Source organism: Myxocyprinus asiaticus, chromosome 31, assembly GCF_019703515.2.
Source record: "Myxocyprinus asiaticus isolate MX2 ecotype Aquarium Trade chromosome 31, UBuf_Myxa_2, whole genome shotgun sequence".
Lineage (NCBI taxonomy): Eukaryota > Metazoa > Chordata > Actinopteri > Cypriniformes > Catostomidae > Myxocyprinus > Myxocyprinus asiaticus.
Window position 1 is genome coordinate 41,621,392 of NC_059374.1, and position 16,709 is coordinate 41,638,100.

At 39.3% G+C, this 16,709-nt stretch overlaps 1 protein-coding gene across 5 annotated transcripts in view; it reads right to left on the reverse strand.

Moving 5' to 3' along the window:
• Positions 1–12,517, reverse strand: part of LOC127422584 (glutamate receptor 4-like) — a 130,498-nt gene extending 117,981 nt beyond the window's left edge. For all 5 annotated transcript variants that reach the window (XM_051666236.1, XM_051666234.1, XM_051666238.1 and 2 more), the window contains exons 1-2: positions 12,292–12,517; positions 6,322–6,480 (exon numbers count right to left, since the gene is read on the reverse strand). In XM_051666236.1, the coding sequence (XP_051522196.1) occupies positions 6,322–6,480; positions 12,292–12,364 (232 nt within the window). In that variant the 5' untranslated portion in view covers positions 12,365–12,517. The remainder of the gene's footprint in view (positions 1–6,321; positions 6,481–12,291) is intronic.
• Positions 12,518–16,709: the final 4,192 nt, after the last annotated feature.

Here is a 16,709-nt window from a genome sequence, read left to right on the forward strand (position 1 = left end):
CGTTTGGCTCTAGGGCTGGGCAAAAAGATAGATTTCCCACTTAATCACAATCTTCATTTGAAGGATCCTCATGTCAATTCTTAAAATCCCAAGATTGCTCTTTCTTTCTATCCCCAACCCTCGCCCTAAATCACATGCATATGCAGATAAAACTGTGTGTGATTAGCCACTGGCTGGTCATTTTCATATTTCACTCGTGCTGCCGAAGAATCTTTTCACTGCATGCTGGGAGTAAAACTTTAGATTCTTTCAATGAAATGTGTGTCCAAAGACAAGAGCCACGCTTCATGCAATCCATATGTCTTTGAATAATGTCTCTTTTAATACCCTTTCTGTTCTCTACAGTCAGTTATTGATCAAAAGCAACAAAAAATAAACATTTAATTCTAATCACACATAGCATGGATGCTAAGTTATCATTGACCAAAACAAACACTTCTCACTTCTGTCAAAGTCCCTGCCGCTGGTCTTAAAGCGACAGTACCATTTTAGAACTTGTTCTGTGTATCAGTGTAAATACTTGTAAATAGTACAAATCAGGCATGTAAACAACAAACATGTAACAAAACATATATGCAATTTAAAAGAATATTCCGGGTTCAATGCAAGTGAAGCTCAATCGGCAGTGCTTGTGGTATAAAGTTGTTTACCACAAAAGTTAATTTCGACTCGTCCTCTTTTATTTAAAAATAACTCAAATGGAGGTTACAGTGAGGCACTTATGAGGCTCACGCTATTCTCCACGGCATCCACGCACAACTCACCACGCGACCACGAGAAGGTTACCCCATGTGACTCTACCCTCCCTAGCAACCGGGCCAATTTGGTTGCTTAGGAGACCTGGCTGGAGTCACTCAGCATGCCCTGGATTTGAACTCGCTACTCCAGGGGTGGTAGTCAGCGTCAATACTCGCTGAGCTACCCAGGCCCCCTGAAACAGTGAGTATTTTAACGTTTACAGATTGGCCCCATTCACTTCCATTGTAAGTGCCTCACTGTAACCCAGAGTTTTGCAAGTTAAAGGGGCAAGTTAAACGTAATTTTTGTGGTAATCAACATTATGCCACAAATGCTGTCGATTGAGCTTAACTTGTATTGAACCCGGAATATTCCTTTATATCGGCATTTCAAGATAGTGATGGGATACGTGGGCATTGTATATTTTAAAAAAACTAAAATGTGACAAAAATGATAAAAAAAAATGCATGATACAAATAAAAATGGTAATATTAATAGCTCCGTAATTAAACAAGTTAGAAGGTCCCCTGTAATTACAGCATTAGCTGAATTAAACAATTTCTTTCATACTGTATGTAAACAAAATGGGCATTATAACTGAAATATACCGAAATGAATTGGAATCGAATCATGATATCATGATGTATTGTGATATATCGAACCATGACGTGACATATCGCAATGTGTATCGTATTGTAAGATGACTAGCGATATCCAGCCCTACAATACGAAACATGGTCTCCCGTGACTTATTGCTTTTATAAAACAGCAATATGACAAAAGACACCAATCTTCAGTACATTTTTAAATGTATAAATAATAACTATATAGGAAGGTTTTTCAAAAACAACTTTGATATTGACTTGACAAAGCCTTGTCTGAAAGTTTAAACTAGTTTGATGGTTATACAGACATTACAAAAAGATAAACAGTCAGCTAGGTAGATCAATAGACTGACTGTCACTTGATAGATAGATGGATAAATAAACATTCCCAGGTTATTTTGGCTGGTCGCGAGGCGTCTTTAGGGTGTTCTAGTTATTGCTACAGTGCTGCTAGACAGATCGATTGGTCTGTCTAACATGACTGTGGCGCGTTTGGTGGATGTAGCTTGAAATCTTAGAGGAGTTACAATTGATCATTTTGGTCTTGGTTCAGTGATTTTGGAAAAAACCCTAGACCATGTCTGTAGAATAACAGTGAAGTTTTTACATTTATGAATCATAATAGTTACAACATTGCAAGGAAGCACTTTGTTGATATCCTTCAAACATTCTGGTTGGGGATTGTTATGAAGGGTGAACTGCAATTAATTCAGCTCAAACCACTTCACACCTCCTTCCATCCATCCATCTTCTATCAGTCCATTGTTTCTATTGATTCTGTTTTCCTCCCTATCTTTTTCTCTTATCTCTCTCTCCTCTCTCTCTCGCTCTCTCTCTCTCTCTCACACACACACACACACACACACACACACGTTCTAAACATTTACTGCCACACACACAAAGGTCATGACACGCCCATCCATTTATATCTCTCTTCTCTTTCATCTCCTCCCTCTCTTCACCTCCATTCACCTCTACTTCTCCGCATGTCCCCCTGCATTTGACAACATCTCATTCCCGTAATTTCTCCATTTCTCCTTCTTTCATTAAATAGATCCCACCTTATTCTCCTCCCATTCTCATTCTATTCTTCACTCTCTCACTCTCTCTCTCTGTGCTCAAACTCATTCAGAGATTGATTTTGCTCGGTGCTTTAAAGCGCTCAGATAAAGGTATGTTAGGATAAAAGAAAAAACCCTTTCCACTCTGTATTCTCTTCTGCATCCTGCGGAGTCGCTCAGGAAACGATTACCTACACTTCTCTCTCTCTCTCTCTCTCTCTCTCTCTCTCTCTCTCTCTCTCTCTCTCTCTTATTCTCTCTATCTATCTCTCTTCAACACACACACACACACACACACACACACATACAGCATTCCCAAAACTGTCAGTTTTCCGCTGCTGATGAGGGCTAAAAGAGCTGGTAGACAGCCAGGGCAGAGATAACACACATGCGCACACACACACACACACACACATAGTTCTGCCTCGGTACAGCAGCAGTTTCTGGAGACTCAGTCTGGGCGTCTAGCACTCTAGAGCAGGAGAGGTTGGTATCCAGCGGGAGAGAGGTTAAACTGGGATTGACTCTGATGGACTCTGTCTTAGTTCTGCACTGAAAACACACACAGTCAAAGGTTCTTCAGTGGTTCTTAGGATTAGCATTGAACCCTCTTCTAATCAAGAACTCAGATGAAAATGTTCTTGATGTTCTTTAGGTCAGTGTATGGGTTTCTGGGTTCTTTAGCGGTTGTTTTCCATTCCATACCTGGTAGACTGCTGAACTGCACATTTTGAATGTCTCTCTTAAGACTGCGTATCGATACAGATTTGCTAATTTGATTCCAATTTTGATTCCATTTTGATTATATTCCGATTAATTCGGGTCTGTTTCAGTTATAGGGCTCTATTTTAGTAAGTGTGCAAAGCTCAGCGCTACACACCCCAACTGTGCGCTACGCCTTATTCAATTTTCGTGAAAGCTCTAATTCTAAGCGCAGTTTCTGTGTCAGCGCAAAATGCAAGTGGGCATGAGCATGAGTGTTTTTGCACTATCTGTCGGTGTATTGTATGGAAATGAAGTGGCAATTTGCTATTTTTCGGAGAAATAGGTAATAGCGCTAAAACATTTTAATACCACATCTTTTTTCAGCGCAAGGTCTAAATTCAGTTCATGCATGTGCAGTTTGGAGATTCATATCCAGAAGTTAATGTCCAAACTCTGAATCTTATGGTGGAACATCAAATTATGTCCCTGACAATAGCCTTTTTATGAAGCAAAGATTTATTAGGTTTGTGTTAAACTATCTATAGCTCATGATTTATTTTTCAATTATTACTATGTTTATATTTACAGTTGTATTTATGATCTAATTTGCATTGGTATCTTTCCACCTGTTGTCATAGAGTGATTTTAAGTCACTGCAAAAGGTAGAAGTTGGAGAGGGTAAAATGTTTGTATTAGGTATGATTTATTTATTTTTTTAACCGCTTTTTTATTTTGATTATATTTTTGTTTCATTTAAAGTGTCATTTGAATTTAGAAATATTTTTAGTTATATTTATTTGTGTTTAATTAAATGAATTAAATCAATGCATGCTGATACAATAACTGTTTATACTAGCCATGATTTGTGTGTCAGTAGATGAAAATGATTAATAATACTTAATTTAATATTTAATTCATTTTCCATGTGTATAAAAGGAGCATGTCACATTCAACAAGGACGCAGTTAATGCACAAAAGAAAGTAAGTCCATATTTCTATTCTTCTAATTCATTGTATACAGTCCATTTACACTACCAACTTCTTATGAATGTGCTGTCTTTGTTTATATCGCTGGTGCTTGAGGGAATGGACTATATAATAGGATGCAGAAGAATTAAATTAAACCGCCAGATTAAACTGAACTTGTCCCAGCCCATTAGCGCCTTGCGTGCGCGATTTTGCCAAACCCACTTGCGCACATGCTTGCACAAAAATACCAAAACTTCATGACCATGCCCACTTACTTTGCACATATGACTTAAGGCATAGCGCTGCGCTTAGTACTAGCGATCTCTTAAATTAGGACCCATAATATCCATTTTGCTTACATATGAAAGCAATTTGACAATTCTCTAAACCAATTTCTATACCACAACAAAATGCAAAAAATAATTATTGTGTTATTGTTGTTTTATTAATATTAATGACTAGGGATGTGCAAAACTACCAAATGTAATAATCGACCAGTCGGAGTTAAGGATAATAATATATAATTAGGCTCTGTTCTGTTCACATGTCCCCGATCCGAAGCTTTTCAGAATATACGGACACTTAGCGCAGCACATCAACACGGTGACTAATGGATATTGAACAAATAAATAAGCTCAATAACTATAACATCTTATTGCACAAAACTATCAAAGTAAGAAAGGAAATAAGGAGGGCTCCAATGCAGAGCATCACAAAACTGCTTATGAGCAACCTGAATGCAAAATTACAGTGTTACCGGAGTGTTTCAAGGCGATCCTCGCTACACATTCAAAAGTGCATAACTGTAAGATAATATTGCGGGTACACATCTAGTTCATGACATCAAGCAGTTTTAACCTGTGTTACTGCAACTATTTATTTAAGCAGTGTCAGACAGAATCAGTAAAAGACTAATCTCTCAACAGCACCTCACAAATACGGGAATGTTACTTGCAGAAGAGGATTTAACATCCGACACTGATCGTCTTGTTTATGTGGTGCTTGGGTTTTACAATGCTGACTGTTATTCACCAATGAGCAGAGCAAGCTATCATGCAAAAACGCTCTCTAAGATGTTGCGTCTCTCAATTCATTTGAGAATTGCATCTCTCATTAAAACCACCATCACTAAAAATACTAATGTGATTAGTCGACCCCACTAATCGACTAGTCAGTTGTTAGATGACTAATCGAGTAGTCGACCGTCCTGGCACATCCCTATTAATAACATACTAGACAGCTGCAGGTCTATTAGGCAGTGTGATATTTTGATACAAATCTGCTTTTTGTCCTGCTGTTTACGTTCACTTTAGACTGTGAATACCTCACCAAAACTGTGAGTAAAATGAAAAATTAAAAGTGATCTTTAAGACTCTTGTTAATTGTGTAGCCGTTATTTGTCCGATTAATTGCAATCTTCATTTGAACGATGCTGATATAGATTCTTAAAATCTCAATATCTTTTGCTGTATGTCAGGGATGGGGTCATTCAAATGAAGATTGCGATTAATCACACATTTTTTTTTTTTAAACAGCCCTAGTCTCCCTTATATGACACACCCTGAACAATTTATGCAGCCTCTACTGATAAATGTTGAATCAAGTGTTAAGCAAAGGAAGCATCTAGAACTGTTCTGGTGTGAATGAAAGGAGTAAACGTGACGAAATCATACAAAAATATATTAATTTGGATGTGGACTAATGCTGTAAGAACACTATGCAAATATGTGAACAAAAACGCTTCTAGCTGCACAAGCTCGATTACACAATGTGTTACAAAATGTGTGTTAGATATATAGTAATTCTTAACACAATTCTTATAGCAAGTACAAACAGAGAGAAGACACAAGCACACTTACCAAAGAATGCTGAAAAACAGTCAAGAGTTGATATTTATGTATTTGCAACACACAGAATCAACAAAAAGCTTTAAAGCTGCAGTGTGTAATTTCTTAGCAACTGCTTTCCCAAACACTCCTACCACTCATTCCTCAGCACTCCCCATCTGCCATTGGCATGACAAACAGATAGTCTCGCCCAAATGTCACGCCATTGGTTGAGTCAGAAGTCTCCATGTCAGGCCGCTCAAAAAAAGTGTCACAGTGTTTATACTCTTCAGGAAGTCAAAATACCACTAGCATACTTATAGTTGACGGTGCACATTAAAAGCGCTGTGTCAGACCACACTCAATTCAGTTTGACTGTTCCAACACACACAACTTTGATTGACATGTGTCACTCACAGGCATTGGTGACAGCAAAGCTGTTGGCGGTCTCGATGTTGTCGACATGTGGAACCAGGTTGAAGGGTGCTTCAGTGGCATTCGGACTTGTGTTGTGTAAAAATATGGCCAAGCGGAAAGCTGTGTATTCTTGATCCGTGTTTCTTATAAACAACCCACCTGGAAAGAGAGAAAGAACGTGTAAAAAAATGCAGAGAGAAAAGATGCACTTTTACGTGGCTCGTTGTTCGTATCGAGGCAGTTTCCTGGTGAAATGAACACTAGAGGTGCTACAACAAAAATGACTTTTATTCACTTTCACACAAATCACGAGTAAAACGGCAGATTATCAGTTCATAAACGCATACTTTTTGCCCTGTTCCTCACACAATGCTTTTACTATAGAGCATGACTTGTTTTAACCTCCTGAGACCCGAACGTGACTGCTGTGTGCATTTTCCATTTCCCTTTTTGAGTTGTAACTAGTAGCATTTAATGAACATGCAAAAAAAAAAATTCTAGAGCAAATAGTTTTCCTAAAAATTTATGACCACCTATGTGGACAGCAGGACGAAGTTGTGAATTTTTAGTTTTTTTAATTGTTTATGTTTCCAGGAGAGTTGGTTATTCATGTTTTTGGGACGTTACAGACATTACAGCTGATTTTCTGTAAAACTGCTTTGGAAAAATATGTATTGGGGAAAGCACAAATAAACAACTACACAAATAAAAATTATTTGACTTGAGTTTGACTTGACTTTTATGTTTGTGCGGGAGGGATTTCTCCTGAAGTCCACTATCATCTCCACTGTTTTGAGCGTGTTCAGTTCAAGGTTGTTGTGACCACACCAGACAGCCAGCTGATCAACCTCCCATCTGTATGCAGACTCGTCACCGTTGTGGATGAGGCAGATGACCGTGGTGTCGTCTGCAATATTTCAGGAGCTTGACAGTGGGGTATTTTGCAGTGCAGTAATTCATGTACAGGGAGAAGAGCAGTGGAGAGAGAACACATCCCTGAGGTGCACCAGTACTAATAGTGAGGGTCCCGGATGTGTGTTTCCCCAGTTTCACTAGCTGCTGCCTATCTGTCAGAAATCTGGTGATCCATTGACAGATTGGGGTGGGCACGGAGAGCTGGGTCAGTTTGGTTGAGAGAAGATCAGGCATGATGGTATTAAAGGCTGAACTGAAGTCCACAAATAGGATCCTTGCATAAGTCCCAGGTCTGTCGAGGTGTTGCAGGATATAATGCAGTCCCATATTGACAGCATCATCCACAGACCTGTTTACTCGGTAAGCAAACTGAAGGGGGTCCAGCAGGGGTCAAGTGATGTCCTTCAAGTAGGCCAAAACCAGTCTCTCAAATGACTTTATTACCACAGATGTGAGAGCGACAGGTCTGTAGTCATTAAGTCCTGTGATTTTTTTTTGTGTTTTTTTTTTTTTGGAGGGGGGGGGGGGGGTTGGGGACCGGAATGATGGTGGAGCATTTGAAGCAGCAGGGAACTTCACACTGCTCCAGTGATCTATTGAAGATCTGTGTGAAGATGGGGGCCAGTTGGTCAGCGCAGACTTTCAGACAGGCAGGTGAAACACAGACTGGGCCTGAAGCTTTCCTAGTCTTTTATTTCCGAAAGACCCGGCACACATCCTCCTCACAGATCATAAGTGCAGATTGAGTAGCAGGAGCGGGGAGGAGGGGGGTTCCAGGAGGTGTTGGTGTGTGTGTGAAGTGAAGATCAGAGCGGGGGAGGGGTGTGCGATTGGGCTTTTCAAACCTGCAGTAAAACACATTCAGTTCATCAGCCATTAGTTGACTCTCTACAGAGCGAGGGGGAGGTGTTTTGTACTTGGTGATGCTTTTTAGGCCTTTCCACACAGATGCAGGTTCATTGGCTGAAAACTGTTTTTTCAGCTTTTCAGAGTAGCTTCTTTCTGGAAATAAAGTCATACCTGAATATAACACACCTGGTCAATATCGCAGAGCACTCGCATCTCATGTATGGCCGTTTGGAACACCCTTGATGAAGGGTATAATTAAAGACATACGTCACTTCCACTTTATTTTCGCCTGAAACGTTACCATGACACGCAGCTGTTCTAACAACAGGAATCTCTTATTTATTGCTGTTAATTTGTCGCAAATAAATATACTTTTTGTAATAGTTTTTTTTTCGAACATTGCCTTTTGTGTATCATTTAAAATTGCTTACTGTTGCTGTTTTAATAATAATAATAATAATAATAATAATAATAACAGTAATATATCTGTACAAAAATGTATATAAAATACATGATTGAACATTTCTCGGCGAAAGTTATTTGGTGCACGAGATAATAATAAACCACAGGGTTTAGACTAGCCTACAGGAAAAAATGGGCCCTGTTTTTGGAGAATCTCTCTGGTTATGGCTGTCTCCTATCTTATGTATGAGGATGAATGTAAACTGCAGAGGAGGAGAAGTATCTGTTATAAAAGGGCTATAGTGCTTGCCCGAGCGTTTGAACATGTAATATGTTCTGATCGACAACCTTGCTTTAAAATATATCCCAAGGATATGCCACCCAGGGTCACGTGATCATAGACGGTAAAATTACTTCGTCGAAGTAACCATCGCATGTAACCTTCGCTAACGGCCTTGTTGAAGGGCCCTCCGTTGAGGGCTTGAGTTGCCCACTCTTGTTTGAAACACCCCTTCGTGTGGTGTCCCTTTCCCGCAGTGCCCTTCAGGGGCACAAAACGTGCTCCTTTATGAAGATTAAATTACCTCAGGAAATACAGATCTCTATGCTTTGTAACTCTATGCTGTATACAAATAAACAGCTTTTAGTATGTGAGTAAAACAGTATGGCTTTTGTATTCTATTCATTCATACCGTTAGAGACTGTCTATCTTTGGATATTTCTGATCTTTGAACCCTCTATACTGCGCATTAATTATCCGGTTCACTGACTGAATGTTTTTACTACGAGTGTTATGAAACATAGAATTTGTTAGAAAAATAATATTATTATGGACAGAATGTTTAAACTGGTTGCATAAAGTACTTTGTAAAGGCAAAATATTTTTAATTGGCCACTTTAAAATGCCTCTACCTTCTCTGTGATTGATGTTTTCATCTGTTTGAGTGTAAGCATATGTGCTTTGGAGTGCGTGCATTTGAACGGCCGTGCAGTTCACGTGTGGTTAAAATGAAGTGATGGTTGAGTGAAACAAGTGGATGTCACTAGTTAGAGATTTATTTTATCAAGTTTATATGATGCTGTGTAAATGTAGCCGATTCTCTCTTAATTTAACTGATATTTACAAAGGAAACGTTCATTCCTGCCAAACATGTTGAGTGGTGCAAACATCATCTGCAGCCTGAAACTGAACTTTTGACTGGATGTTTGGATTGAATGCACTTTACTGCATAGGAAAGCTATAGGATGTTCCCTTGCTCCCTTGCTCCTTATTTAGTGGATGACTTAACCTCCAGTGTGCTGTCTGTCTGCACTGGTTTCAGTTCAAAATGCACTGTATTTTCATCATAACTCCATTTAAAGTCTCTGAAAGCAAAAACATGTTCTCAATGTGATATTGCACAGTAAATGTAGGATTTCAAATGAAAACTTTGTGCTATTGTACACATTAGTGTACACTGTATTTAGCAGTGTGGCGTTTCACAATAATTCACTAACATTTTTAAAATGGCATATCGGATGAAACTAGAGACTCTAATCTTTTGACTCAAAAAGGTTTCAATGTAAAATCTTAATTAGGTTTTTTACCAGATGTAGTTTTGTTGGCATTTCTCCCAAAGACAAACTCTGCTGTGATCAGCACCATGTTGTTTTGTCGCATGACATCTAAACTGAGATCAGTCATTTTAAATTAATTTAAATTATGTGTTGCGTATAGCAGAGCCAAAATACAACATCCACACATGTGTACGTGGGTTAGAATGAGGTTAATGTTTGCATTACATAACTAACTACATTTATAGTACAAGCTTGTTTGAGTGTGATCAAATTGTGCGGTAGCTCAACTGATAGAGCGTGATGTAAAGGGTATGAGTCCTGAAGTGCACACGAGTCGACACGTGAGCCTAAAGTGTCATAGAAGCACCACAAAATGATGTGCTTGTTTTTTTCATCTCACATTTGCTTTTTCTGACTCTTATCATTAAGGGTTAGAATTAAGGTTTAGGGTAGGTAGGTAGGTTTTGTTAATTTAAAACTCAATTAACCTTGAGTCATATGGACTACTTTTATGATTATTTTATGTAATTGTTTGTTCTTTTTGGAGATTGACAGTCCCATTCATTTTCACTGTACGAAAAAGAGCAACATTCAACATTCTGCTAAACATCTCCATTTAAGTTTCGGAACATATGAGGGTGAGTAAATGATGACAGAATTGTCATTTTTGGGTGAACTATCCCTTTAAGCATTACAATTACTGTATCTGTATGAAAAATCAGTCTTTGTTGTACTACTCTGTACTTAGCAGGGATGATATCACGTTATACTTCGTCATATCCTCCAATTCTTCTCTTTTAATGACTTTTTGGTGGACGTTTTGTCTAAACTGCAGTGTGAGATCCCATAATGTGCTTTTATTTGCAAACATTGTGCATTGCAGCGATATGTAAATATCAGTAGGCACTGCATGCACGTGTGTGCATGTGGTATGTGCGCATCTCTGTCTCTCTTTCTTTCTCTGTGTGTGTGTATATTTGAGTGTGTGTTTTCATATTTAGCGTTTTAACTTTATCGGCAGTGCTGTCAAAGGTGCGCAAGTCAGCGACCGCATCTTATTAGGGCGCGAGACTCTCCATCTAAATGAGCAATGCGGTGACTGAGGGACACACACCCAAAACAGAGACAACAGTGTGTGTAAGAGAAAGAGAGGGGGGTGGGTGACTGTGTTAGTGGTTTGTGGATATTAATCGGACACAGAGCTCTGATTCCATTGAAATGGGAAACTTTGATCGTACTCGAAAGGAAGAGGGAATTCCACTCCACATCACACCAGTAGAGTAAGACAGCTCAAGAGAGACAGAATACTGCAGTGATGCTCTAAACTAGAGGGGAAAGGTACAAAGGCGCGCGCACTCATGTAGTATACATCAATGCATGTATTTACACTCACCTTTATTATGTGGACCACACAGCCACATTAGGATAATACATAATGACAACTATAATACATTGAAAACATAATTCCACCCCAACAATACAGTGCAATTTAAAGTGCAAAGAGAATCAGAAATTGATTCTATAAGCATGCAATACACGCTTAAGAAAAATGCTTCTAAATAGCACCAGATTAGGGTAATTTGCAGAGCTGTAACCACCGTATATATTGAAGGGGACACGCTTATCCCCAACACTCTGAAAAGTGGTCAGCCGATATGGGTGGTGACTGATTCTTAAACTTTTAGATTTGCCTACAATGTCCAATAGATACTTATGTGAACACTTTGCAATATAATACAAATGCAATAGTTACTCTATGTGCACATGGTGTAAAATTAGTAGCATTTATTGCATAATGTAGTCTATACTTTTGTCTTTTTATTCTTCAAATTTTTTTCTATTTGTTGTAATGTATACTGTGTATGTTGTGTAAATGAGACTTTATTTAGTGTATTTTATGTGGCAAGCTCTGAGTACTGTTCAGTTTTGGTTGTCTGGCTAATAGTGCACCCTAATTTATCATATGGAATCAGTAAAGTAATCTACCCAACTAATTATATATCTATCTATTTGGTTACACCCTTGGTTCTTCGGCTTGTAAACAGTAGCAGAACCCAGAATTAGATGCTAAATAGGATTATTTTATGTTTGTCAATGAGCACAGTATAGAAGTTAAGAGCCTTAAACATTTTTTTTAAGTAGATACAGAATAGCCTAATGTAGTTGAGCTTATAAAGAACCTTTTACCTTTTTAGAATCATTTTACACTATCTATCTATCTATCATGTTGGAAGTGTTGTAACTCACCGATTTGGACACTGCTTGGAAAAGCCCCTTCATTAAGTCCCCACAGCAGCGGAATCAGCAACTGGATCCGCATTCTGCCCAAATCAGAACGCGTCCGGACACATGGATAGATAGATGGATGGAGACGAGAGAGTGTGGTGGAACCGAAATGAAAAGAAATAAATAAATGAATTTTCCCGCCAAGGGAGTTTCAACAATCCATCCTACTAGGCGAGCCGTCTGCTCCCCGCAGTATCCACTGGAAAGAGAAGAGAAGAATCTGTCTGAATAGCTTGAACGCTAAGAGAGAGGGAGAGGGAGAGAGAGGGAGAGAGAGAGAGAGGGAGAGAGAGGGGGGGGGGGGTAAGAGAGAGGGAGAGAGAGAGAGGGTAAGAGAGAGAGTGAGGAGTTAGAGAGAGAGAGAGAGGGTATGGGGGGTTAGAGAGAGAGAGAGAGACGGGGGGGTTAGAGAGAGGCGCTTTCTCTCTAACCCTCTCTCTCTCTCTCTCTTTCTCTCTCTGCACTCTTTGGCTCTGAGGTCTTAAGCCATGTTTGCTAAGTCAAATATCACTATTAAAATTGTTCATACTTAACATGAGAGACATGAATTATACCTAAAAATAATCAGTTTAGATTTACAGCAGAGCGTAACTACAAAAATTGATATTCACTATAAAAATGTCCATGAATTCCCTGATATTTCCAGGTTTCCATTACTGTGGGAACTCTATTTCTTATTTCCTATAGTTCTCTTTTCTATTCTACACAACTCTGTTTTGTTCTTCTCAGTTATACAGTAGCCTACTATATACTAGAGGTAGTGAGCACAAACCCTTGATGACCACTGAATTTTTTGTACCTGATGAACGACACGTGTTTCCGGTTAGAGCTCAGCTCGCGTTCATGCCAAAGACTGACACAATGTTTTCCCGTGCAAAATTCAGCAGCACAATGTGACAAGGAGGAGGGCATGGCCGGACCATGACGGAGCACAGCCGGACATGAATCAGCTGATCAGCGGGAGAGCGAGATAAGGGTCGGCTGGAGATGCCAGTTCGAGAGAGAGAGAGAGAGATGCGCGCGGCCGCGTTGCATGTGTGTCTGTTTATGTTTGTTTTATGTTGAGTTTCTTATTAAACTTTGTTTACTGTTCAGCCGGTTCCGCCTCCTCCTTTCCCGTCCTTTAACCGTTACAGTGGTGCCGAAACCCGGGAGGGAGGAGAGATGTGCTGTCATGGAGTCCTCACCACTGCCATCTGCCAGGGGAGCAGCCACGGCCGTCTGCCTGGGGACGGAGGGGTCGCTGCCGGCCGCAGAGAGCCGGAGGATCCGCGGCCATCTGCCGAGAAAGGGAGGAGGACTCGCTGCCGTCCGCCGGGGGAGGAGCGAGCTGGCATCCGCCAGAGGCCGTAGGAGCGGTTGGGGACCGGGCGACAGTGCGTCCGGGAACCGGCGAGCAAGTTCTTCTCTCTTGGAGCACGGCCGGCGATGAATCAGCTGATCAGCAGGAGAGTGAGATAAAGGGCAGCCAGAGACGGCGGTTCGAGAGAGAGAGAAGCACACGGCCGCGTTGCAAGTGTGTCTGTTTCTGTTTGTTTTATGTTGAGTTTCTTTATGTTTACTGTTCCGCCGGTTCCCGCCTCCACCTTTCCCGTCCTTTAACCGTTACACACACTTATTAGGGCTTTTCAGACCGAACGTGTTTTTGAAAGTTTAAGTTCTTTTTAACTTGACATGCCGTCTAAAAACCGCAGCGCTTCTGCGCGAGACGTTGAAAAAATAGCGAGATGCGGCGCAACAAAGACGTGCATGCTCACACAGAAAAACAACGCGAAAACGCGTTCGGTCTGAACGGCCTCTTTTGAGGTGATCCCCATGGCATTGCTATATGGTGCTTAGGATATTTTTGGATAGTTGCTTGGTTGCTAGCTTACCCAAAGTCTGTATTATGGCTGGTATCCCTCATTTTTTGTAACTCTAGTGTTTTCCCGACACTTTTAACGGTTGCCTAGCATAAAAAAAAAAAGAATTATTCAATTTCAATTCGACTGAAACCAACATGGTAGCCATTTTGTTGTTTATGTTGACCTTTAAAACCATAAAACAGAGTGGACATCTTTAGACCCTCAAAACTAAGCATGAAGTTTTAAAAAAAATATCTGATATTCATTTTGACATTTTTATGAAAAGTCACATTTTGTTCAAGTCATGTGCGTTTTGATATTCTTGACTCAAAAATGTATAATATTTATACTTTGAAAAATGTGTTTGAAATTTTTTTGGAAATTAATAATTAATTTGTTTATACTCTTATGTATTCAAGGTGCAAAGAAAGTATTATAATACTTTTAACTTGATGGTTACACCACATGACAATTTTAAAGTTTTAATTTTTGTTGTAGGAAATGCTGTAAAGTTTTTAAAAAATGTATGAAACCAAATTGGACACAAAGATACAATTTCTGAGAACATGACATCTAATTTTAACACCTTGGACATATATATATATATGAGAGAGAGAGAGAGAGATGGAGAGAGAGAGAGAGAGAGAGAGAGAGAGAGAGAGAGAGAGATTTTATATGAACTGTAAGAATAATGACTAAAAGTTTCACCAGTTGATCTGAATGAATAATTTGCGAACCAGTCTGAATCTGAAAAAGTCATCGAAATTCATTGATCAAAAAAGCGGGAACCCTGAATAAACCAGAATAGAGAACAATAGAATGGAATAGAATAGCATATAATATAGAATAGAAAATATAATACGACAGAATAGATTACAACAGAGCAAAAGAAAAAGAAAAAAGAGTAGAACAGAGTTAAATGGAACAATAGAATAAAATAGAATATAATGTGTAATATTTGAACATTCTGTCATCATTTGCTCACCATCATGTTGTTCAAAACCTCTATGACTGTGTTCCACTGGAAGAAACAAAGTCATACAATTTTGGAACATGGCTTTTATTTTATTTTTGAGTGATCTGACCTTCAAAATTAATTTAGTTGATTAGTCAGGTTCATTCAGTCATAAATAATCAGTACTTCTGACTTGAATAAAAGCAGGTAATTTAACCAGTTATGGAATGCAGATTTTTAAGTGACCTGTCAACGTAGAATAGCAAACTTTATGGCCATGTTATTCTTAGATTTGATTACATTTACTAACACATTTACATTTACAACACAATGACAGTACAATGCAATAAATACACTTTAACTACACGCTACAATAAAAATAAAGAACAGTAGCAAATAACTGTGTTCATATGGTTGATGCACAGGTACAGAGGTGTCCCTCATGTCGTGCTCTGACATCAAATGCACTGCTGGTGTATTTACACATGGGCCATAAATCCATCGTGACTTTTTCATTCCATAGCAACCTTGATCAGTTTCTCCTCCACGCACATCTTTCTAAAAAGGGTTCCATCCCCTCCCTTATACTACTATTCTCCGCTTAATATACGAGCTGCTGTTTTATTGCTTTATGACATTTGACACGTTCCTGTGGAGTGTTACTGCGCGAGAGGAACGGGGTCTCCACGGGACACACAGCATGTGCATCAGGCCACAGCTGTGTCTTATTGCCCATTCATAATCGTTACGGCCTCCAGTCGCGCTGACAGACGGATCACGGAGGCACCCCAGGTTTCCTTTGAGACATAAACGACAGAATCATGTGTGTTAAATGGTTAGAGAGATGACTGGAATATGGCGAATGGCTTATTTAATGGAGTTCCTGCGTGTTTTGCAGGACGAGTGTCGCTGTCCATGGTGCTGAATGTTGACCAAACAAGTTACCCGTTAGATCAATGTCAATATCCACCTGTTTTAAAACAGTTAAAACAACAGACCAAAATGTACAATCTGAAGTCACAAAGTGGTGAAACTCATGAATATTAATTAGGTTATGTGAAGATAATGTCAAATAATATTTTACTGTTTCGATAAACAGTCAGTCTTGAGGAACAATTTACTGTAAGAGCTCCACTAAATATTTCACATAATTAATTTGATAGCTTGATCTGTACATCTGGCACTGTCAGTACTTGGATTTTGTTACTCAGTGGATAAATACATGAATCAGTACATTTTAGCCAGAATGACCGATTGGTCTCATGGGAAAGTTTTCTTATTTTAAAAATGTTTTAAAAATAACAAACTTCAGCGCTGGATCCCCACTTATTATTACACACATGAACAAAATGGAAACTCCTGTTTAAGGACTGAAAATGTTTCCTCTGCATTAGACACGTACCTGATGAAAGCTCTTTCATAAAGTGGTGGGGACAAAATTGGCAAAGGTAAAAAGTGGTAGGGACATGTCCCAGTGACAAAGACCTGATTTTTGGAGCATTTCCCTTTCGATGTGTAGATGACTGCTGATCACATATTTCTAGAAGGTCATGAAGGAATTAATGCATGTGAATTCCTCT